The following is a 24,597-nucleotide window of genomic DNA, read 5'->3' on the forward strand; positions in this document are numbered from 1 at the left end:
TAAGTGTAAGCACCTCCTCCCTTCCATGATGGTCAAATTAGTGTGGATTTGATGCATGTTGGTTGATATTTTTGCTTATGTTAAGAAGACAAAAGTGAAACCGTGAAGAACTATGCAGGAACAACTCATTCATCAAATAAATAAGCAAACTTTTGGCTAAATTAGATAATAGTTTTCAAATGTTGGAAGAATATCTCCTCAATATGTTGTAATATTCAAAAATGAATGACATTGGACACAAAACACTTTTAGTTTGACTTATTTTTTCAGTGTAAATAAACAACAAAACAATAAATCAAGCCCCAGTTTCTGCCAAGACTCCCATCATGGCTGGATTTCAAGCTTCCAACCTGTTGCACTGAATGGGAAGCTGGGGAAATGGGTGGGCAGCACTCCACTCAGCAGTATTTCCACCACATAGACACAGACACAGGTGTAAATAACTGTAGGAGCACTGTAATAACATAAGTAGTAGTGAATTTTGAGTATTTCATATTTTTGTTTCTAGTGTAACTTAATTTATTTGTGCCACCACGACAAAATATCTGGGTTCAGGTAATTTATAAAGTACAGGCATTTATTTTCTCATAGTTCTGGAGTTGAGAATCTAAGGTCAAGGGTCAGGAGATTTGGTGCCTACCGAGGGCCTGTTCCCTATGCAGTGACTTCTTGCCGTGTCCTCACATGGTGTGAGGGTGTATGGGACAAGACAGTGAGCAAGCACCCTTCAATTCCTTTCTTAAAAGGCACTAATCACCTCCATGGAGGCAGAGCCTTACAACCTACTCACCCCAACAGCCTCACCTCTTAATATCATCATGTTGGGATTTAAATTCCAATACATGAATTTCAGAAGTATACATAATATCAAAGCATAACAGTAACTTATTTAATTTTAATTTTTAGTAATAGCTGTATTTAACTACTGGCTCACAAACTTCCTAAAAATCTAATAACTGGCTCTCAAGAACTTGTGGAAGTCTAGTCCAGTTCACCACTGGATGTGACCACAGGAAGCAGAACAAAGGAAACAGGGAATGCAAAACCTTGTGTGTGTTCAGGAAAACCTTAGTCAGCCTCAACAGTGGAAACGCATCCTTTCCATCTCCATGCCTAAGAGCAGAGTATTTAATAACTCATTACAAATAAAATCATGAGTTTTCTTGATTTAAATGGAAAAAAGAAAAAAAGAAAAAGGCCTAAGTTACTGACTGAAAATGGTAGAAAGTCACTGCCCTTAGTGTGATTGAAAGATAATGACCACAGGACAGACATGGAACCAAATGATCAGAGTGCAACCTGCGTGGCTGCCGTGCAGTGGGCAGAGGGGCAGGCAATTGGTAACTGAGTGATAAAACTAAAATTTCCTAGGCACCAAGATAGAATAAACAGGGGAATTCATAAAGGAGCTGCTCTATCACATGAGGTAGATTTTACAAAAGAAATGTTGAAAAAGCAATTCCATGGGTTTTGAACTCAAGATATAAAAAAGTCAATGACTGTGTGAGAAAGGAAAGACTGGTGAGCTTTTCCTGGGAGCTGTGGGCTGCCAAGAGTGGCCCTTCACTGGGACCACCGGTTGAGCTCCGCATGTGTGTGCCTACAGTTGGAGGACAGTATGCAGTTAGAGGGAGAGAATGGAGCTTTCCAACTACCCTGCGGGTGGAGCCAGAAGTTGTCACAGCAGTAGAGTCCATCTGTACCCTAGGGTTGTTGGGGTGATTAAACGTGATGGCGGGGGGCGGGCGCCGTTGCTGGAACATGGACACCTGCTGCATGGAAGTGGGAATGAGGGTCCCAGGAAAGAAAGGATCAGCTTCCTCCAGGTAGCACGCCCAGAGAGCCATGAAGCTACCCAGCCTGAAAACCATCCTGCCTTCCTCCTTCCTCTCACTTCTACCTGCGATGCAGGTGATCAGACATGGGTAGAAACCAACCACTCAAATGCCAGCCTGTATCTTCACTGAGGAGGAGGAGGAGGAGCAGAAATCTTAATTTGAATGAAGTTTGAAGCATTGATTTATATCTCAGACCAAAATGCTTTATTTCTGAATTGATGAACTGAGACATAGTTTGTGACTCAAAAGAGTTTTGACTATCATGTGAGCAGAAAACAAACAAACAAAATAGGACCTGCTAAGTTTCTATCCATTCCATCCAGGGCAAGGGAAGATCCCTTTCCATGAACTAATTTAAAAAGACTTGGAGAAACAAAGATTAACGTGGGTTTTGATTACCACAAATGCTTGTTTGATACACATACAGGTTGTGAATGGGAAAGCATCAAGCCAGGAGGGGCCAGTCTGATGATGTTTGTGATTCTAAAAACATCTGCTTCTGCACCAGCTAATAAAAGACAGGACATATTCAATCCTCTTGTTCATAAAAAATATTCCTGCATTTGGTATTTTATGTCTTTAAAGTTAGCTCCAAGTGTCCCAAACTTAGTTCCTATTTCTTTCTCACGGTGATGCCATTAGGCATAGTTATACTGATTATGTAACCAAAGAAATGGAAGCCCATCTACTAGGTGTCCCAGGCAACTGCTGCCTGAATCCCCCACCCTCAGTACTCTAATACATCCCGTTTATCAGAATTTCCATGGGACATAAGACTACCTAGCTGCTCATGATCCAAAATAGCCTGTAGAACACAGTAGGGGGTGGAGATGAGGCATATATTTGGAGAACTCCATTTCTAGAATATTCTTTCTTGAAATTTGCATTTAAATTTCAAAGTGTATTTGTGCTTCTTTCTTTTTTACCCATAAATTATCCAAATCATGTCCACAATTTATGCATAGCAGATTTTGTATGGTTGCAGGAAAAATGGTATATCTAGCATAAGCCAACAACCAGTAATTATATTCTGCCATGAAATTCCCCTCTGAATGGGAGGGTTTTCATCCATAACTAATGACCTGTATTTGTTTGTTCTTTGATGCACAAGCCTCTTTTGCTGTGTAAACTCTGAAACAGAACTGTTTGATGCCAGCAAATGCATTCATATTAGTATAATAGATCTCTCAGTGTTTTTCTGTCACTATGATCACTGTAGGATTATCTACTAAAATATTTATGTCCACTAGTAGACACTATTATCAATATAAAAGTATCAGCAAATTTTAAAAATGCCAAATTTGGCAACTGGCATTAAGCATACATAATGTTGTATACATAACATTTTATACAATGTTGAACATCAATAAAATCAATAAAAGAACAGAAGAACTAGAATTTATCTAAAACATGAGCATAAAATGCTTCTAAAGCTTGTTTTCAGAGACCATATTGTTTGAGTTTTTATTTTACATGGTTTTATATTGACTGAGACTATTGCTTCTTTAAAATGCTTGAATATGCTAGCAGTTAGAGACATTCTGTGTGCCTCACACTGCTCCTGAGGTTAGACATAAATACCTAAGAGTTTTCCAAAGAGGGTATCACTCATAAGCTTCTTACCTAAATCCTGACATTTTGCTTATGGATTATAAGAAGGAGGCAGTTATCATATTGGAAGGAAGCAGAGACCTATTCTGTTTGCTTTATCATTTTGCACTTGTCTTTTGCAAACTCTGAAAACTTGGTTGTTTGTCTTTTTGTTTCTAGGGTTACAGTGACTGCAATGTGCAACATGGACTTCAGCCGATTTCCCCTGGACACACAAACGTGCTCGCTTGAAATTGAAAGCTGTGAGTAGGCTTGTGCCCAGACATTGGCACACAGCTCCTAAGTAATTCTAAAGAGTAGCAGGAACAGTGTGGGCTCCTCATTCATGGCTATGCTTTTAAAGTGATTTTTTAGATTGCAGTTGAGGATAATTTTTAAAAGCAGGAACTAAATTGGAACAAAACTCTTCTACTCCTGTAATTGATCTTTCAATGACCTGTGGCAGTGGTTTTAAACTATGTTCTACAGAACCAGGTGTTTTCAGAGTTCCCCAGGGCAACAGTTTGTGGAGGGAGAGTAAAGGGTTAATTGAATGTGGGTCTCATTCCAAGCCCTTGACCCAAAGCACACACATACACACACACACAGTCCATTCAGAGAGCTTTTTGATCTGTTTTATTGCTCTTCTAAATACTGTTTCTGCTGAAGAGAGAAGTTCATGGTAACAAGTTTAGCAATGATTGCCCTGCAGAACTGCCACTGTGAGTCAGTGTGGGGTTGAGATTCTTGGGTACAACCAAGGGACCTCAGGAAAATGTTCACACACAGAAGTCCTGGAAAAATTAAAAACAAACAAACAAACAAAAACCTACTCCATAACTCCACAGGCACAGACAGCAAAAGAAAACATAGACAAATGAAACGTCATGAAAAGTTTTAAAGTTTGTGAATCAAAAGAAACTATCAAAAGAGTAAAAGTCAACCCATATAAGGCAAGATACCCAGATCATAGGAGAACTAAAACTCAAAACAATAAAACAAGCACCCGGTTTAAAAGATGGGCAAAAGACTTGAATAGACATTTTCTCAAAGAACATATATAAATGGTCAAGAAGCACAAGAAAAGATGCTCAGTGGCTAATGATTAGAGAATGCAAATCAATACAGTGAGTGACCCCGTTGCAGTCATTAGGATGGTTGCTATCAAGAAAACAGAAAACAGTGTTGATGAGGACATGGAGCAATTGGAACCTTGTACATTGTGGATTGGAATGTAATATGGTGCAGTTACTGTGCAGAGCAATGTGGTAATTCCTCAAAATATTAAAAATAAAATGACCACATGTTCCAGCAATTCCACTTCTGGGCATATACCCAAAGAAATGAAAGCAAAGCCTTGAAAAGGAATTATTTACAGTAGCTAAAATGTGAAAGCAACCCATGTGTCCATTGTTGGGTGAATGGACAAGGAAAATGTGCTATATACCTACAATGGAATATTATTCAGCATTAAAAAGCAAGGAAATTCTGACACATGCTACAACATGGACAGAACTTGAGGATATTGTACTAAATAAGACAAGTCCCTCACAAAGAGACAAATACTGTACAATTCTACTTTTATGAAATACTTAGTTAGAGTAGTCAAAATAATAGAGTCAGAAAGTAGACTAGTGACTGCCAGGATCATGGGGGAGAGAGAAAACAAAGAGCTATTGTTTAATGGGTGCGGTGTTTCAATTCGGATGACAAAATGTTTTGGTGGTGATTGCACAATGTTATAAATATATTTGATGCCACTAACTTGTACACTTAAAACTGATTAAGAGGATTTTATGTTATTCTTGTTTTATCACAATAAAACAACCACCCAAACCAGGCTCCAGGAAGGGCCAGGCTGAGGCAGGATGACCAAGCTAGCCACCCCATCCCTGGCTCTCAATCACCTTCTCTGTTCTCTCTGCCAAAGCACTACCTCTGATGGGCACAGTCTGGACTCTCCCATCACTCCAGCTTGCACATTCCTCCTGAAAACTGGCATTTCCTGCAGTGTCCAAGTCCTAGTGTGGCCTCTCTTTGATCTAGGGCACCTTCATAAGTCAGTCTGGGCTTGTGGTGGTGGATCAAGTGGCTCCCAACTCTAATTACCTGGAACCAGGGAGTATGAGGATGTTGACACCACACACAGCAGGGGCCAAATGGACACCTTTGTTAGGCACTGAATGTGGGAATAGGGTGTGGCCAAACCCAGGCCCAAGACAGTGACTACTGAGTCCTCAGTGTCTTTACCTCTGTGCTGTCATTTAACCCTCATAAAATCCCTGCAAGAATGCTATCTCCATCATTCAAGGCACAAGGCTCTGTGTCTTGGACACAGAGATGAATGGCAAAGCCAGGCTAAAATACCAAGTTTGCTGGCTCCAGAGCTTCCCCCGCCCTCAATATACTGGTCAACTTCTGCCTCCATCTGTAATGTAGCTCCTTCAATGTAGCAGTCAGGGTCCCACCAGAGAAACAGAACCAATAGGTGACACAGGGTAAGAAATGCATTGCGAGGAATTGGCTCACCGGATTGTAGGGGCTGCTCTGTTCTAGATCTGCAGGGAAAGTTGGGAACTCTCAGCAGGAGCTGAAGCCACAGTCTGGGTCAAAGATCTTCTTCTAGGAAACCTCAGTTCTACTCTTAAGGCCTTTCACATAACTAGATCAGACCCACCCAGATTATCCAGGATAATCTTCTTTACTTAAAATCCACTGGTTGTAGATACCAGTCACATCTATAAAATACCTTCACAGATTAGTGTCTGATTGAATAACTGTCTACTCTAGTCAAGTCAAGCTGACACAAGAAATCTATAATCACACAAATCAAAGGTTAGAAAATGGGACTAAAATGGTGTCAGGGGGCCCTGGAAGAATGGTTTACACATAGGGCTGGGCACAGTGACACACACCTGTAATCCCAGTGACTCTGGAGGCTAAGGCAGGAGAATCACAAGTTCAAGACCAGTCTCAGCAACTTAGTGAGGCCCTCATAAATGTAGTCAGACCCTGTCTCAAAATAAAAAAGACCTGGGGATACAGCTCAGTGGTGAAGCATCCCCAAGTTCAATTCCCAGTACCAAAAAAAAAAAGAGAAAGAAGAAGTAGGTGGAGGAGAGAGGGAGAAGGAGAAGAAGGAGGAGGAGGAGGAGGAAAAGAAGAAAGGTTCACACACAGGCAGATGAGACTAGCATCTCCATTAGGTTTTGCCATAGGCTGCTGTTATGTCCAGGTTGTAGGTAGCCTTGTGCAGTTGGATGAAGAAGGGGAAGAAGTGGACTCACTTGAAGGGTAGAAGTTGGGGAAATGGTAGCACCAGCGAGGGTGATGATCAGGGAATCACTTCCATTTTACTCAGAATAGGAGCAACTAGTGACCTGCAGAGAAAGGTCTTGTTCTGCCTCGTTTCTTCATGGATCCTTTCTTGCTAGGATGCAGTCCTTGTTACCTGATAGTATTTAAAGGTATTTGCCATCAGTTGGTGAATCACTACACTCTGAAAGAAGAGAGGAAAGCTGGGCACAGTGGTGCATTTCTGTAATCTGAGTGACTTGGGAGGCTGAGGCAGAAGGATCTCAAGTTCAAGGCCAGACTTAGCAATTTAGTGAGTCCTATCTCAAAACAAAAAATAAAAAGGACTGGGGGACTGGGGTTGTAGTTCAGTGGTAGAGCACTTGTCTAGCATGTGTGAGGCACTGGGTTTGATTCTCAGCACTGCATATAAATTTAAAAAAAAGGTCCATTGACAACTAAAAAAATATTAAAAAGCAAAATGACTGGGGATGAAAGTCAGTGATAAAACACTCTTGGATTCAGTCCCCAGTACCACCCCATGCCCCGCCCATGCAAAAAAGAAGGAGGAGGAGGAGGGGGAGGAGGAGGAGGAGGAGGAGGAGGAAGAGGAGGAGGAGGAGGAGGAGGAGGAGAAAGGGAAGGACCAGATGACTCCTGGTTTATAAGTCTGAACCATGTGAAAATTTGCCAATATTTAACCATTTCTTACCACAAAATAGCAATTTCATTTGGTTTTATTTTATAAGAGTAGGCTGGATTGTTAGTGTGAGCCCTTTTGCAGGAATCAAGAGAACTTAAGCTTGAGCATTTTGTTCTGACGACTTTTGGGAGACTGGAGAGAATGAGATTTGTCTTTCTGCATTTAGTTTTGCTTTGTTTATGCTGTAGTTTGTTTATTCAGATGATCTTAGCATGGGAGATGAGGACACAGTTTCTCTGTAGCCCAGCAGGCAGATCTGCCTCACCACACCTCCTGCCTGATGCTGGCTCCCATCTTTTCAGATGCCTATACAGAAGATGACCTCATGCTCTACTGGAAAAAGGGCAATGACTCCTTAAAGACAGATGAGCGGATCTCACTCTCCCAGTTCCTCATTCAAGAATTCCACACCACCACTAAACTAGCCTTCTACAGCAGCACAGGTGAGCAAGGGGTCGGGGCTGGGTGTGGTGGTTCATTCTCTATTTCAGGAAAGGTGTGACTTTATTGTCAAGTAAGCAGAGCCTGTGTCACTTGCATTTGAAACTAAAGATGACAGTCCTAAGTGAAGTTTAGTGGGTGTTTTAATCAGCTTTTTTTTTTTTTTTTTTTTTCTGTGAGCAAAAGATCTGACCAGAACAATTTTAGGGGAAGAAGTTTATTTAAGGGCTCACAGTTTTAGAGGTCTCAGTCCATAGACTGCTGGTTCCATTCTTCAAGGCTCAAAGTGAGGCAGGACATTATGGTGGAAAAATGTGGTGGAAGGGAAGCAGCTCACATGATGATCGGAAAGCATAGAGAGAGGTTCCACTCACCACATACAAATATGTACCCCAAAGCCACATTCCCAATGCCCTACCTCCTCCATCACACCCCGCCTGCCTCCAGTTACCACTCAGTTAATCCCACCAGGGATTAATTACTGATGAGTTTAAGACTCTCACAACCTAATCATTTCTCCTCTGAATCCTCTCACATTGTCTCACATATGAGCTTTTAGGGGACACCATATCTAAACCATAACAGTGGGTGCAGGCATTGGGTGGAGGTGAATTTTTTTTTTTTTTTTTTTTTTTTTTTTTTTTTTTTTTTTTGGATACCGCGATTGCAACAAAAGTGGTAACCTAGAAAATACTAGTAAAAACTCAACCATGTGAGTGGTCTTATTTGTGACTGTCACATTGCCAGCATAGTAGCTGGCATCTCACCCCCAGTATACTCACAAGAATCCTCCTGTACAGCAAGAAACAAGTTCACTTTGTCCTGATTTCCATCACATTCCCCCTGCTCCATTCAGCCCCGTGATGCCCTCTTGCTACATGGCTCACTGTTTCCTCTGGACCATCCTCTTCTGAGCCGCAATGCAGGAATCTTTTGTCATTCCCCTGTGGTTTCGGTTGTTGTTTTTGGAGTCTGAACAGGTCTGCCCCCTCACTGCTTCGTGGGGGCATGCTCTGTGACCTTCTTCCGGGCTGCTGGACTGTGCTGCTGGGACAGCTGAGGTTGACTCTCCATCTCATTGGTTTTGACCAATCACCTTTCAGGATGATTTTGCTCAAATATTTATGTAGTTTCTATTGCTAAAACCTTGCATGATTATTGGCTGCCTGGGGAAGTGTGACCTTTTAAAGTGTACTATATAGTCTCTCTAATCTGCAAGCAAGAGAACCAGTTAATTCCAGTGTAGCATCCAACACCTTTCTCTCTCTCTCCCTCACTCTCTCTCTCTCTCTTTTTAATTTAAATTTATTTTAACTTCTACATAAAAGCATCAAATTGTATATATTTGTGGGTTATAATACATGTATACATTGAGTAATGTTTAAATCAGGGCAAACATCTATCTCCTGAAACATTTACCATTTCTTTGTGGTGAAGACATTCAAAATCCTTTAAGCACATTTTCTCTTCCATATTCGTCACCCGCAAGCCTTATTTCATGGGAGGGGATGAGAGCTGTTCTTTTGACTCGGCCTTCTGACAGTTCTTGCACAATAACTTGTTGATGCCAAGAGGTACATCCCATGAATCACAGTTACCCAGGATGCCAAGCTCTGAGTTGCTGCTGCCAAGTGCTAAGCATCTCATGCTCATTCTGCCTTTCCCTTTCATTCCACCACCCTTCCATTCCCTTACCTCCTCCTTGCATACTTTTCCCTTATAACACAAAGGCAAAGTAAAGCATAGCTGTATCAGGGATCATTCACTCTGTGCCAAACTACAATATTGTGGTTAACTTTATCTTACCTTAAAACACATTTCCTCATAAGGAAATGCAGAGGGGTTGTTTAAATCGGTGTTTCTCAAACATTTGCAATGCATGCAAATCTTGCAAGGAATGTTAAGTGGAGATTCTGCTTCAGTAGGTCTAGGCTGTGGTTTAAGAGTCTGAATTTCTAATAAGCTCCCAGTTGGTGGTGAGGGTGCTGGGCCCTATACCACATTTTGAGTGACAAAATATTATATGACCTTCTTTTTTAAAAAAATATTTTTAGTTGTAGATAGACACAATATCTTTGCTTTTCTATGTGGTGCTGAAAAATCAAACCCAGTGTCTCACACATATTATCACTGAACCACAAACCCAGCCCTTGTATGACCTTCTTAAGAGGTCCCCTTAGCATTTAGGATGAAGTCCAAAGATTTTCTGAGATGGATTCAGGTGGTGTGGATTACTACATAATTCTCCATTCCCTGATTTTGCTGACTTCCACCTTTTAAAGGGATGGTAGGGTTCCAGAGAATACCAAAGTCATTTATGATTCCCTAAATAAAATTTCTTTTATGAATACTGAGAATTAATAAATGGGATGGCATCAAATTAAAAAGCTTCTGTTCAGCAAAGGAAACAATTCAGAATGTGAAGAGAGAACCTCAGAATGGGAGAAAATCATTGCTAGCTAGTCTTTGGACAGAGGATTAATATCCGGAATATATAAAGAACTCAAAAAACTTATAACCAGAAGCCTAAAAGACCCAATTAATAAATGAGCAAATGAACTAGATAGATACTTCTCTAAAGAAAACATATAAATGGCCAACAAATCCATGAAAAATTGTTTAACATCGTTAGGAATGATGGAAACGCAAATAAAAACTACACTGAGATTTCATCTCACTCCAGTTAGAATGGCAGCCACCAAGAATACAGACAATAATAAATGTTGGAGAGGATGTGGAAAGGAATACTTTCACACGTTGGTGGGGTTGTAAGTTAGTGCAACCAGTACAGATATTAGTATGGAAGTTCATCAAAATGCCAGGAATGGAACCGCCATATGACTCAGCTATAACACTCCTTGATATTTATTCTAAAGAATTAAAGTTATCATACTATAGTAATACATGTAAACACATGTTTATAGCAGCACAATTCACAATAGCCAAACTATGGAACCAGTCTAGGTGTCCATCAACAAATGAATGGATAAAGAAAATGTGGTATATATACACAATAAAGTTTTATTTGGTCATAAAGAAAAGTGAAATTATGTCATTTTCAGAAAAATGGGTAGAACTTGAGATCATTATATTAAGCAAAACAAGTCAACTCAGAAAGTCAAGGGTTGTATATTTTCTCTCATATGTGGAAGCTAGAGAAGAAAAAGGAAAAGGAAGATGGGAGGGCAGGAATCTCATGAAAATCAAAGGGAGATCAATAGAATAAAGGGAGAAGGAGGAAGGGAGGGAAAGGGGAAATGCTAGAGAATAATATTAGCCAAATTATGTTGTCAAATAGTGTGTATGTATGAATATGTAACAACAAATCCCATCATTATTTACAACTGTAATGCACCAATAAAAATATGGGAAAAATTTATCAAAGGGTATTAGCAGTCATTTCTCCGGAGAAAATGTACAAACTGACAATAAGGATGTGAAGAGATGCTCAATATCATTAATCATCAGGGAAATGCAAATCAAAGTCTCCAGGACATAGTGCTTAATTCCTAGGAGGATAGACAAAACATCAGATAAGAAATTCTGGTGAGGATGTGGGAAAATTGAGCCCTCACACTGATAGTTAGTATATAAAACTGGTGCAGCCTCTTTGAAAAACAAATTGGCAGTTCCTTTGACCTCAAATGTTTAATGACAGGATTAGAGATTGGGGAGTGATAGCTATATGAAATGTATCTTGTTTTATGTGATTAAAATATTCTACAACAAAAAAATAAAGTCAGCATGCTAGAGCAATCGATGCATAATCCAATCAGTAAGTGAGCAAATAAATTAAGCAGACACTTCTCAAAAGAAGAAATACAAATGGTGAAATATATGAAAACAAATGTTCAATATCTTTAGCGGCATAATAGCCAAATTACAGAACTAGCCTACATATCTGCCAATGAATTAATGGATAAAGAAAACCCAGTATGTATACACAATGGAGTTCTATTCAGTCATAAAGAATGAAATTATGTCATTTACAGGAAAATGGATAGAACTTGAGATCATTATGTTAAGCAAAATAAGCCAAACTCAGAAAGTCAAGGGTCATATGTTTTCTCATATGTAGAAGCTAGCAAGAACAAAAGGAGTGGGGAGGTGTGTATGTGTGTGGGATCTCATGAAAGAAGGGAGACCAGACGTGTAGAAGAAAGGGGCCAGGGGGAGGGAGGAAAGAAGGGAAAGGGGAGGTACTGGGGAATGAAATCGACCAAATTATATTGTTACATCGTGTGTGTACAAATATATAACAACGCATTCTACTATTAGAATTATAATACACCAATTTTGAAAAAAGAAGAAAAGAAACACAACTACCAAAAAATGTTCTTTTATGAAGTTGCCAGCAGCTGTGACATGTGTTCTTTTCTTCCTTATGTCTCCCAGGCTGGTACAATCGGCTGTACATTAATTTCACTTTGCGGCGGCACATCTTCTTTTTCTTGCTCCAAACGTATTTCCCTGCCACCCTGATGGTCATGCTGTCCTGGGTGTCCTTCTGGATTGACCGTAGAGCAGTACCTGCCAGAGTCCCCTTAGGTAAGGAACATCTCAACTGCACATTTCAAGCATCTGAAAATTCAAGTAATTTCAGATAAAATCCTTCTTTTCAAATTGGTCCTTTTGCCATTCTAACTTGAAAATGCTTCAAGGTATTAATTCAAGGTATTACTTCACAGGCAAAGTTTCTTAATTAAGAATCTATAAAGCAAAATTGTTTCTAGGTCCCCACAGGTGCCCATCCAAACATCTCCCTTTTTGTCTTGTTAGAGTCATACCCAAGGGTGGGGGATCATGGTCTTTGGGTGCTTTCTCTGCTCAATTGTATAATGAATCATGTTCTATAAGAAGGTCTTTTCAAAAGGTGGCCCAAGGGATCTTTGTGACAGAACCTCTGAAGGAAATGGTTTAAATGTTGAGCACTATCTTATTGAAAGAATCTGAATCTCTGAACAAGGACCAGGAACTTGCATTTTTAATGAGCTATCCCAGTTTGTACATTCTCCAGCCTGGAGAATCCCTCCTCCCTATGCATTCCAAGGATGGCAAGTCAATACTGGACCCACCTAACCATACACACCACCACCACTATGCAGACAGTTCAGGGGCTGCAAGGGACAGTGTGACCCACCAGATTTTAGTGAAAATGGATTGGAACTGGCCTCTAGGATGACCCCAATCCCCTGCGATTTGATGTTTGCCAAGCAAATGTTCTGAGCTTAATTTGAAATCCTGGGCAAATTTCCACAGACAGATGCCCTGTCCTATAATGGTTGTTGGTTGTTGTGTAGCTAAAACATTTATTGTGTTAAACAAATGTGCATTCTGTTTTTTAAATGTGCCTCCTATAAATGAAGTTAACAACATTATCCTTCATAAAACTGACCTCTAGGTTCTCAAGTCAGCCTTGCTCAATGGGCAGCCAGGTCCAGTGTAGGAGGGGCTATTAGCAGTGCCTAATAGCTAATAAGACAGGTCTGGGATTACAGGTTTCTACAAAAGCAGCAAGGACACAAATATTAAAATAAATGCCATGCACTTTCATTGCCTAGATTGAGCAGTAGTTACAAGAAACATACATACATACCTGCTTATATATGTAATTTCTTCTTTTTTTTAACAATTGGATTGAAAGAAATGTCTTAATGCAAAAACATCTGAAATTCTTTGCAGAAGGATAAAATGAGCCAGTGCGATGATGAACCCTCAAGGTATACAGAGGAGGGAAAAGGTGGGGATGAGAAAAGGAAAGGTTTCATAAAAGTTAAATCTTGAAAGATGAGTAGGTGTTTGCTAGACAGAGGGTTCAGGTGGAGACCTTCTAGGCTAATGGAGCAGTAGGGACAAAGAAACAGAGACATGGAGCCTTCCAGTATTTGGTGAAGATGATCGTGCACTTATTTCTGAATGTCTGCTGCAGGCATCACGACGGTGCTGACCATGTCCACCATCATCACCGGTGTGAACGCCTCCATGCCCCGCGTGTCCTACATCAAGGCAGTGGACATCTACCTCTGGGTCAGCTTTGTGTTCGTGTTCCTCTCGGTGCTGGAGTACGCGGCGGTCAACTACCTGACCACCGTGCAGGAGCGGAAGGAACGGAAGTTGAAGCTGCGGGAAAAGGTGACTTTCCCATGTACATGATGGGGCTGGGCCAGGGTGGAGCTGGTCTGCCTCTGGGTCTGTGGGTAAGTCAGACCCTCTCTATAAAATGGGGCCATGATATCCCTCTCCCCCTGCTCCTTCACAAGGTTGTAGTGAAGAGCAAACAAATTGATGTGTATCATAACTCTGAAATTTACTCTGGACTACATCTTTCACTCACTGAAACTTTTCTTTAGCAGCTACCATATACCAGGAGCCACTAAGCCATTTAACTAAGGCATTATTTCTTTAATCTTGTTGCATGCAGTTCAGGGTTTAGTGAGAGAATCCCAGGAGAAAAACAAATGGCAATTTAATACTGGATAACAAATTATGAATGCAGAGGAGGAATTAAAGAACACTCCTGGGATGAACTTCCTCCATTCTAGGAAATTTTCCTTCACATGTGAACTCATATATCTCCCATCACTTCCCAGGTTATCTTTCCTCCCTCCCGGCTTCCTTTCTTCATCCAGTCTGCAAAGCCATGATTATCTACTCCAGAAAAATCTAACTGTAGAGTACTAAACTATTTTCACAATGCCACTTCTTTCCAATTCTTACCACCACAACACATACACACACGCGTGCGCACACACACATAATAAGGTGATTTAGTAAACATTTTTTATCACAGGCTCAGTATGGAGAACAGGGTGATGTATCTAATCATGAACCTTTTTGATAGTCTGTTGTATGACACATACTGTTTCCTAAAAGTCAATTTGTAGATTTTGATTCAACATAAATAAATACCTGCTATTTTAGGATGTTTACAGTGAAGCCACCATTGTTTTCCTACCTTTCCCCCAAACTGGGAATAAGAGAAACTGGAGAAAGGCAACCGCACCATACAGTTACATCCGTAGGGCTTCTGAGCAATGACACTGAGCTCGAAGGCCAGTGTGCGTTTGCTATGTTTGCAGCTCCCCTGCACCTGTGGGTTACCGCAGTCGCGTGCTGTGATGTTGGATGGCAGCTACAGTGACGGTGAAATGAATGACCTGGGCAACTACATGCCGGAGAATGGAGAGAAACCCGACAAGATGATGGTGCAGCTGACCCTGGCCTCAGAGAGGAGCTCTCCCCAGAGGAAAAGTCCGAGAAGCAGCTACGTGAGCATGAAGATCAACACCCATGCCATTGATAAATACTCCAGGATCATTTTTCCAGCAGCATATATTTTATTCAATTTAATATACTGGTCTATTTTCTCATAGATGCCTGTAATTCTAAAAATTTCACATTTTTTCATGGTATGTACTATAGAAATACCTAGATGGTGGAAAAAGTTTTAAGATATGGTTAAAAAAAAATCCCAGTACCACCCATGTCTTCACTGTCCCTTCTCCAGCTTTCCAAAATTACATTGACAAGACAGTTTTGCATTTATTAAACGTCTGTTGTATACAAAGCATCATACTAGTTGCTGCAGGAATATGACACTATAGCAACTGATGTTAGTTGTTACCCTGGTCTCCCTGAAAAGCACAGTACAGTGTTGTGGGCACTGTAGTTCAACCTCTTTTAGATCCCAATGCTTATTCACATGAATGATTTCCTTTGAATGAATGTCATCATATTCTTTGGACTAGTTGGAATTGGGAAGCACCTAAGTTCCCTTGCATGGAACCTACATGCACCTAAATCCCTACTTTGACAGAAACTCATGCTTCTGTTTATAGTCTATTATCTATTTCTTATTCATCTCCTTGTGTTTAATAAAAGGCAATAATATTCAATATTAAGTTTATTTACAAGTTGCAGTTCACAAGACTTCACCTCTTCACAAGCTTTGTAGATTGGTGCAATCGTTAACAGCTTCTGATGGAAACATCTCTGGTAGGGATATTTTGAAGATGAGGATTATGCATGCATTTTGTCTTTTTTGTCATGTAGGTAACTAGACTAGAAAACTTGTATTTAAGTGTTCCCTTTCCATAATCACTGCTTCAAGCTCCTCTCTACCTTAGGCAGGTTTTTGGTCAAAATGAAGTTCATTCTCAGTAACGTGGCATCTTCACTGAGGAACTTGGGAAGAGACTAATGTCTCCTCTATACACTGCAGTTAAAGAGAATGCAAAATTCAGGACTACCTATAACTCATGTGAATGAGAAGTACTCACTTGGTTTCTTAAAGAGAAAAAGAACACCAAAAATCAAAAGAAGTGGCAAAACATCGCTGGACATCTGCATTTCCACTCAATGAATACCAGCATTTTCTTTCTTTTTCTTTTTTTTGTTTGTAATAGTAGGGATTGAACCCAAGGATGCTCTACCACTGAGCTATATCCCAGTCCTTTTAAAATTTTGTTTTGGGACAGGGTCTCACTGAGTTGTCCATGCTGGCCTCAAACTTTCCATCCTCCTGCCTCAATCTCCTGAGTAGCTGGGATTACAGGTGTGCACCACCACAACCAGCTAGAATACCAGCATTTTCTAAGAACCTCAAAACAGTTGTCGTTTAGACTAGGCAGCCTCTGTACCAGGCAGAAGGACACCCAGTGGCAACTGATGTCAGGGCATGGGATAAAGGAGAGGGTTCATTTGATGTATTATTTTAAAGGCATTCGTTATGCTATATATCTATAAACTGTGTAGATCAACTCCAACCAAACCCCCCAAACAACATTTGTCATATTTGAAACTCGCTTTAATAAAGTGATTATATACACAATAATGTCATTTTCATTTCAAAGTTAATTTGACCAATTGACACTAAATAATATGTTTTTTTTAAAAAAAGGCCTATACTTCATTCTAAATTGAAAAAAAAAATACGCTATTTGCACATATCCTAATTATAAGACAATCTCCCATTCCCCCAATAAAAGTTCATCAGAAGTTTTATAACACACTCAAGTGGTAAACTTAAATCTAGATGAAATTGTTCAATGTTAACTTTGGGGGATTGGGGTGTAGCTCAGTGGTAGTTTGCTTGCCTACCATGAGCAAGGCCCTGGGTTCCATTCCCCAGCACCAGGAAAAAAAAAGTTAACATTTGATATTTAACATTATTTTTAAAACACTGCTTTTTCTATTCTTATTTTATGAAATAATTGCAGTGAAATTCTTAACAAACATCTTTACCACTGTCTTTTTCCTCATCAGTAGGGCCACTGAATCATCTAGAAGTTTTCCAGGGCAGACTGTCTGACCTTCCATCTACCTGTTTGGGATACTCACATTTGAATCAGCATGTGGAATGATCTCTTTGTCTGCTGAAATTGCCATAGCAAGATTCTACAGACTGGGTGACAGAGAAATTTGTTTTTTCACAGGTCTGGAGGCTAAAGTCCAAGATCAAGTTGTCAACAGATCTGGTTTCTTCAGAGGCCTCTCTTCCTGGCTTGCAAATAGCTACCTCCTTTTTAGGTCCACACATAGTCTTTCCTCTATACCCATATGTGTCCCACTTTCCTCATCTCTCTAGCCACATTGGATTAGGGCCCACCTCAATGACCTCATTTAACCTTTTTTTTTTTTTTTTTTTCATTTAACCTTAATTGCTTTTTTAAAGTCCCTATCTCCAGACCCAGTTACATTGGGGGTTAGGGTTTCAACATATAACTTTTGGGGGTGGGAGGACAAAATAACATGCCCATGGAAATTATCTGTTTGCACAGTACTACTTCTGAAGCTTTTGTTTTGTTTTTGTTTGGTACCAGAGTTGAACCCAGGAGTGTTTTACCACCGAGCCACATCCCCAACCCTTTTTTATTTTTTATTTTGAGACAGTCTCCTTAAGTTGCCAAGGGCCTTGCTAAGTTGCTGAGGCTGGCTTTGAACTTGAAATCCTCCTGCCTCAACCTCTTGAGCCACTGGGATTATAGGCATGTGCCACCATGCCCAGCCGTCTAATGCTTTGTGTGTGTGTGTGTGTGTGTGTGTGTGTGTGTGTGTGTGTGTGTGACTGTGGTACTGGGAACTGAACCCAGGGCCTCACTTACACACACTAGGCAAGTACTCTACCACTGAGCCACACCCCTAGTCCTCTTAACACATCTTATACTTATTCTTGAATTTTAAAACACAATTAAATATGTTACTTTTTTTTTGTTTGTTTGTTTGTTTTTATTGTAAACAAATGGGATACATGTTGTTTCTTTGTTTGTACATGGCGTAAAGGCATACCATTTGTGTAATCATAAATTTACATACAGTAATGTTGTTTGATTCATTCTGTTATTTTTCCCTTCCCCCCACCCCTCCCACCCCTCTTTACCCTCTATACAGTGCTTCCTTCCTCCATACTTGCCCCCCTCCCTAACCCTCACTCTAACCCTAACATTAACCCTTCCCTCCCCCCCTTTATGTGTCATCCTCCACTTATTAGCGATATCATTCGTCCTTTGGCTTTTTGAGATTGGCTTATCTCATTTAGCATGATATTCTCCAATTTCATCCATTTGCCTGCAAATGCCATAATTTTGTCATTCTTTATGGCTGAGTAATATTCCATTGTGTATATATACCACATTTTCTTTATCCACTCATCAATTGAAGGGCATCTAGGTTGGTTCCTTAGTCTGGCTATTGTGAATTGAGCAGCTATGAACATTGATGTGGCTGTATCTCTGTAGTATGCTGATTTTAAGTCCTTTGGGTATAGGCCAAGGAGTGGGATAGCTGGGTCAAATGGAGGGTCCATTCCAAGTTTTCTAAGGAATCTCCACACTGCTTTCCAGAGTGGCTGCACTAATTTGCAGCCCCACCAGCAATGTATGAGTGTACCTTTCTCCCCACATCCTCGCCAACACCTGTTGCTTGTATTTTTGATAATTGCCATTCTAATTGGGGTGAGATGGAATCTTAGGGTGGTTTTGATTTGCATTTCTCTTATTACTAGAGATGTTGAACATTTTTTCATATGTTTATTGATTGCTTGTAGATCTTCTTCTGTGAAGTGTCTGTTCATTTCCTTAGCCCATTTGTCGATTGGATTATTTGTATTGTTGGTGTAGAGTTTTTTGAGTTCTTTATAGATTCTGGAGATTAGTGCTCTATCTGAAGTATGATTGGCAAAGATATTCTCCCACTCTGTAGGCTCTTTCTTCACATTACTGATAGTTTCTTTTGCTGAGAGAAAGCTTTTTAGTTTGAATCTATCCCAGTTATTGATTCTTGCTTTTATTTCTTGTGCTATGGGAGTCCTGTTGAGGAAGTCTGGTCCTAGCCCGACATGTTGAAGATCGGGACCTACTTTTTCTTCTATAATCTGCAGAGTCTCTGGTCTGATTCCAAGGTCCTTAATCCATTTTGAGTTGAGTTTTGTGCAGGGTGAGAGATATGGGTTTAGTTTCATTCTGTTGCATATGGATTTCCAATTCTCCCAGCACCATTTGTTGAAGAGGCTATCTTTTCTCCATTGCATATTTTTGGCGCCTTTGTCTAGTATTAGAAAGTCGTATTTATTTGAGTTTGTGTCCGTGTCCTCTATTCTGTACCATTGATCTACCTGTCTATTTTGGTACCAGTACCATGCCGTCTTTGTTACTATTGCTTTGTAATAAAGTGGAAGTTCGGGTATTGCGATACCCCCTGCTTCATTTTTCCTGCGAAGGATTGCTTTAGCTATTCTGGGTTTCTTATTCTTCCAGATGAATTTCATGATTGCTTGCTCTATTTCTGTAAGGTACGTCATTGGGATTTTAATTGGGATTGCATTGAATCTGTATAGCACTTTAGGTAGTATGGCCATTTTGACAATATTAATTCTTCCAATCCAAGAACATGGACGATCTTTCCATCTTCTAAGGTGTTCTTTAATTTCTTTCTTTAGTGTTGTATAGTTCTCATTGTAGAGGTCTTTCACCTCTTTTGTGAGATTGATTCCCAAGTATTTTATTTTTTTCGATGCTATGGTGAATGGGGTGGTTTTCATAATTTCTCTTTCTGAGGATTCATCACTTATGTATAAAAATGCATTGGATTTATGAGCATTGATCTTGTAACCTGCCACTTTACTGAATTCACTTATGAGTTCTAACAGTTTTCTGGTGGAATTTCCTGGTTCCTCTAAGTATATAATCATATCATCCGCAAATAGGGATAGTTTAAGTTCTTCTTTTCCTATTCGTATTCCTTTAATTTCCTTGGTCTGTCTAATTGCTCTGGCTAGAGTCTCAAGAACAATATTGAATAGGAGTGGTGAAAGAGGGCATCCCTGTCTTGTTCCAGTTTTTAGGGGGAATGCTTTCAGTTTTTCACCATTTAGAATGATATTAGCCATGGGCTTAACATAGATGGCCTTTACAATGTTAAGGAATGTTCCCACTATCCCTATTTTTTCTAGTGTTTTGAGCATGAAGGGGTGTTGTATTTTATCAAATGCTTTTTCTGCATCTATTGAAATAATCATGTGATTCTTGACTTTAAGTCTATTGATATGGTGAATTACATTTATTGATTTCCGGATGTTGAACCAACCTTGCATCCCTGGGATAAAACCCACTTGATCGTGGTGCACTATCTTTTTAATATATTTTTGTATGCGATTTGCTAAAATTTTATTGAGAATTTTTGCGTCAATGTTCATTAATGATATCGGTCTGAAATTTTCTTTCCTCGATTTGTCTCTATCTGGCTTGGGTATCAGGGTAATATTGGTTTCATAGAATGAGTTTGGGAGGGTACCCTCCTCTTCTATTTCATGGAATACTTTGAGAAGTATTGGAATGAGCTCTTCTTTAAAGATTTTGTAGAACTCGGCTGAGAACCCATCTGGTCCTGGACTTTTCTTTGTTGGTAGGCTTTTGATGACCTCTTCTACTTCATTACTTGAAATTGTTCTATTTAAATTGTGTATGTCCTCCTCGTTCAATTTAGGCAATTCATATGTCTCTAGAAACCTGTTGATGCCTTCGAAATTTTCTATTTGGTTAGAATATAGATTTTCAAAATAGCTTCTAATTATGTTTTGTATTTCAATCGTGTCTGTTGTGATATTTCCTTGTTCATTCCGAATTTTGGTGATTTGGGTTTTCTCTTGTCTTTGTTAGAGTGGCTAAGGGTTTATCAATTTTGTTTATTTTTTCAAAGAACCAACTATTTTGTCAATTTTTTGTATTGTTTCTTTTGTTTCAATTTCATTGATTTCAGCTCTGAGTTTAACTATTTCCTGTCTTCTACTACTTTTGGTGTTGGTCTGTTCTTCTTTTTCTAGGGCTTTGAGCTGTAGTGTTAGGTTGTTTATTTGTTGATTTTTACTTCTTTTATTGAATGCGCTCCATGAAATAAATTTTCCTCTAAGTACTGCTTTCGTAGTGTCCCAAAGATTTTGATATGATGTTTCTTTGTTCTCATTTACCTCTAAGAATTTTTTAATTTCCTTCCTAATATCTTCTGTTATCCATTCATCATGTAATAGCATATTGTTTAATCTCCAGGTGTTGGAGTAGCTTCTGTTTTTTACTCTTTCATTTATTTCTAACTTCAATCCATTATGATCTGATAGAATACATGGTAGTATCTCTATCTTCTTGTATTTGCTTACATTAGCTTTGTGGCATAATATATGGTCTATTTTAGAGAAGGATCCATGTGCTGCTGAGAAGAAAGTGTATTCGCTCTTGGTTGGATGGTATATTCTATAAATGTCTGTTAAGTCTAAATTATTGATTGTGTTATTGAGATCCATGGTTTCTTTGTTCAATTTTTGTTTGGAAGATCTGTCCAGGGGTGAGAGAGGCGTGTTAAAATCACCTAGTATTATTGTGTTATGGTCTATTTGGTTTCTGAAATTGAGAAGGATTTGTTTGACATACATGGATGAGCCAGTGTTTGGGGCATAGGTGTTTATGATTGTTATGTCTTGCTGATTTATGGTTCCCTTAAGCAGTATGTAATGTCCTTCTTTATCCCTTCTGACTAGTTTTGACTTGAAGTCCACCTTATCTGAAATGAGGATGGATACCCCAGCTTTTTTGCTGAGTCCATGTGCATGGTATGTTTTCCCCCATCCTTTCACCTTTAGTCTATGGGTATCTCTTTCTACAAGGTGAGTCTCTTGCAGGCAACATATTGTTGGATCTTTCTTTTTGATCCAATCTGCCAGTCTATGTCTTTTGATTAATGAGTTCAGGCCATTAATATTCAGGGTTATTATTGAGATATGATTAGTATTCCCGGTCATTTGGTTCATTTTATTTATTTATTATTTATTTTGAGACGACTTGGTTCTTCCTTTATTTGACAATTCCTTTAGGATAGTTCCTCCCATTGCTGATTTGTTTCTTTGTTTTTCATCTCTTCCTCGTGGAATATTTTGCTGAGAATGTTCTGTAATGCTGGCTTTCTTTTTGTAAATTCTTTTAGCTTTTGTTTATCATGGAAGGATTTTATTTCATCATCAAATTTGAAGGTAAGTTTTGCTGGGTATAGATTCTTGGTTGGCATCCATTTTCTTTCAGGGCTTGAAAAATGTTGTTCCAGGCCCTTCTAGCTTTTAGGGTCTGGATTGAAAAATCTGCTGATATCCGTATTGGTTTCCCCCTGAATGTAATTTGATTCCTCTCTCTTGCGGCCTTTAAAATTCTGTCTTTATTTTGTATGTTGGGCATTTTCATTATAATGTGCCTTGGTGTGGGTCTGTTGTAATTTTGTATATTTGGAGTCCTATAAGCCTCTTGTACTTGGTCTTCCATTTCATTCTTCAGATTTGGGAAATTTTCTGATAGTATTTCATTGAATAGATTGTTCATTCCTTTGGTCTGTTTCTCTAAGCCTTCCTCAATTCCAATAATTCTTAAATTTGGCCTCTTCATGATATCCCATAGTTCTTGGAGATTCTGTTCATGATTTCTTACCCTCTTCTCTGTTTGTTCAACTTTGTTTTCAAGGTTAAATATTTTATCTTCAATGTCTGATGTTCTGTCTTCCAGGTGTTCTATTCTATTGGTTATGCTTTCTATGGAGTTCTTAATTTGGTTTATTGTTTCCTTCATTTCAAGGATTTCTGTTTGGTTTTTTTTCAATATCTCTAACTCTTTATTGAAATGATCTTTTGCTTCCTGTATTTGCTCTTTTAACTGTCGATTGGTGCGATCATTCAGTGCCTGCATTTGCTCTTGCATCTCGTCATTTGCTTCCCTGAGCATTTTAATTATGTACATTCTGAACTCCCTTTCTGTCATTTCTTCTGCCATGCTGTCGTTGGGTTTCATTGATGTAACATCTAGATTTGTTTGCAGCATTTTCTTTCCTTGTTTTCTCATATTGTTCAGGTATCAGTTGACCGCTGTGATATTGCAGATTTCCTCTATTGTCTTATAATATCCCTGAAGATTTCTATTATATCCCCTCTTAGTCTTCAGTAGCCTGAAGTCTTGGAGGAAGTTGATAATGCAGTGCTCCACAAGGGAGCTGACTCCCTAGGGGTGGTGGCCTTCCGGTGGGGTATATTCCCTGCTAGTGGGCAGAGGTACCTTCACTTGCTGATGAATGCTCATCCAAAAGGGAAGTAGGATGTGGGCTGATGCAAGACCAGTTTGGGCCTGTGTCTCTGATTTTACAGTCCTTTTGGGAGAACCTCACACGACAGGGAGGAGTCACCCGGTGGGGAGGTCTCGCTGGTCGGTTTTCCTCCCAGAGGTTCCGTTCAATTCACAACTACCGCCTGAGCTGGGCAGCCTTCTTCTGCAATGTTCCCAGGGACCCGGACCTACCTCCTGGGCCTGGAAGCCTCACTCTTCGCAAACGAATCTCCTTAGGCTGCCTCTCCTCAGAGAAGCTGCCTGCAGTCCTGGAGCCTTCGCTCCACCCCTCAGTTTGTCTGTGGGGCTCTTCCACCAAGAAGCCGCCTAGGCCCTGGGACCCTGCTCTGCACTTTTCGCCTGGCTATGCGACCCCTCCTCTGAGCAGCCACCTGGAGCCCCTTACAATCGCTCCGAGTCCCAGTGACCCGCCACATGCCTTTTCCTCCGGCAGCCACCTGTTGTTCCGTGCGGTCGCTCTAAATCCAAGTGACCCACCACGCACCTCTTTCTCCACCAGGCAGTCACCCAGAGATCTGGTGCGTCACGAGTCCCAAGAACTCACTGTGCACCTTCTTGTCCCGACTGCCTCCCGTAGCCCTGGTGCAGTCACTTCGAGCCCAAGCGCCCCGCCACGCTCCTCCTCTTTCTCCAGACAACCCCCCTGTGTTCAGGAGCGGATGCTCTGGGACCAAACCACTCACCACGCTGTTCCACCGGATAGCCGCCCAGAGCCCTGGCGCAGCTGCTCCAATTCCAAGCGACGTGCCGAGCCCATATTTCTCCTTCTCCTCTGGGCAGCCCCCTGTGTTCAGGGGTGGTCACTTTCAGTCCAAACAGCTAACCGAGCACCTTCTCCTTTGGGCAGCCTCCCAGAGCCCGGGTGGGTTGTGCCGAGTCCAAGCGCTGTGCCGAGCGGCCTCCTTTTTGATGCTCCCAGCTGTCTGCGATCACTGCTCCGGCAGGGGGAGGGGCGCCTTGCCGGCAGCTCTACTTCGCAAAGATCCCTGCTTTCGGGGCTACCGCCCCATCCGGGACTCCTGCCCCGTCCGGGACGCCTGCCCAGTGGGAGACACTCCCCCGGCTGCTTTGAGTTGGTCCCAAG

At 40.4% G+C, this 24,597-nt stretch overlaps 1 protein-coding gene across 5 annotated transcripts in view; it reads left to right on the forward strand.

Annotated features, from left to right (window-relative positions):
• GABRR1 (gamma-aminobutyric acid type A receptor subunit rho1) overlaps nucleotides 1–17,489 on the forward strand; it is a 56,850-nt gene extending 39,361 nt beyond the window's left edge. For 4 of the 5 annotated variants that reach the window (XM_079146984.1, XM_079146982.1, XM_079146986.1 and 1 more), the window contains exons 6-10: nucleotides 3,609–3,691; nucleotides 7,728–7,868; nucleotides 12,262–12,414; nucleotides 13,796–13,998; nucleotides 14,946–16,970. In XM_079146984.1, coding sequence (XP_079003110.1) covers nucleotides 3,609–3,691; nucleotides 7,728–7,868; nucleotides 12,262–12,414; nucleotides 13,796–13,998; nucleotides 14,946–15,239 — 874 coding nt within the window. In that variant the 3' untranslated portion in view covers nucleotides 15,240–16,970. Of the gene's footprint in view, nucleotides 1–3,608; nucleotides 3,692–7,727; nucleotides 7,869–12,261; nucleotides 12,415–13,795; nucleotides 13,999–14,945; nucleotides 16,971–17,130 lie in introns of those variants that run through there. The other variant, XM_079146983.1, reaches the window with a different exon arrangement.
• The last annotated feature ends 7,108 nt before the right edge of the window (nucleotides 17,490–24,597 follow it).

Source organism: Sciurus vulgaris, assembly GCF_902686455.1.
Source record: "Sciurus vulgaris genome assembly, chromosome: 7".
Classification (NCBI taxonomy): domain Eukaryota; kingdom Metazoa; phylum Chordata; class Mammalia; order Rodentia; family Sciuridae; genus Sciurus; species Sciurus vulgaris.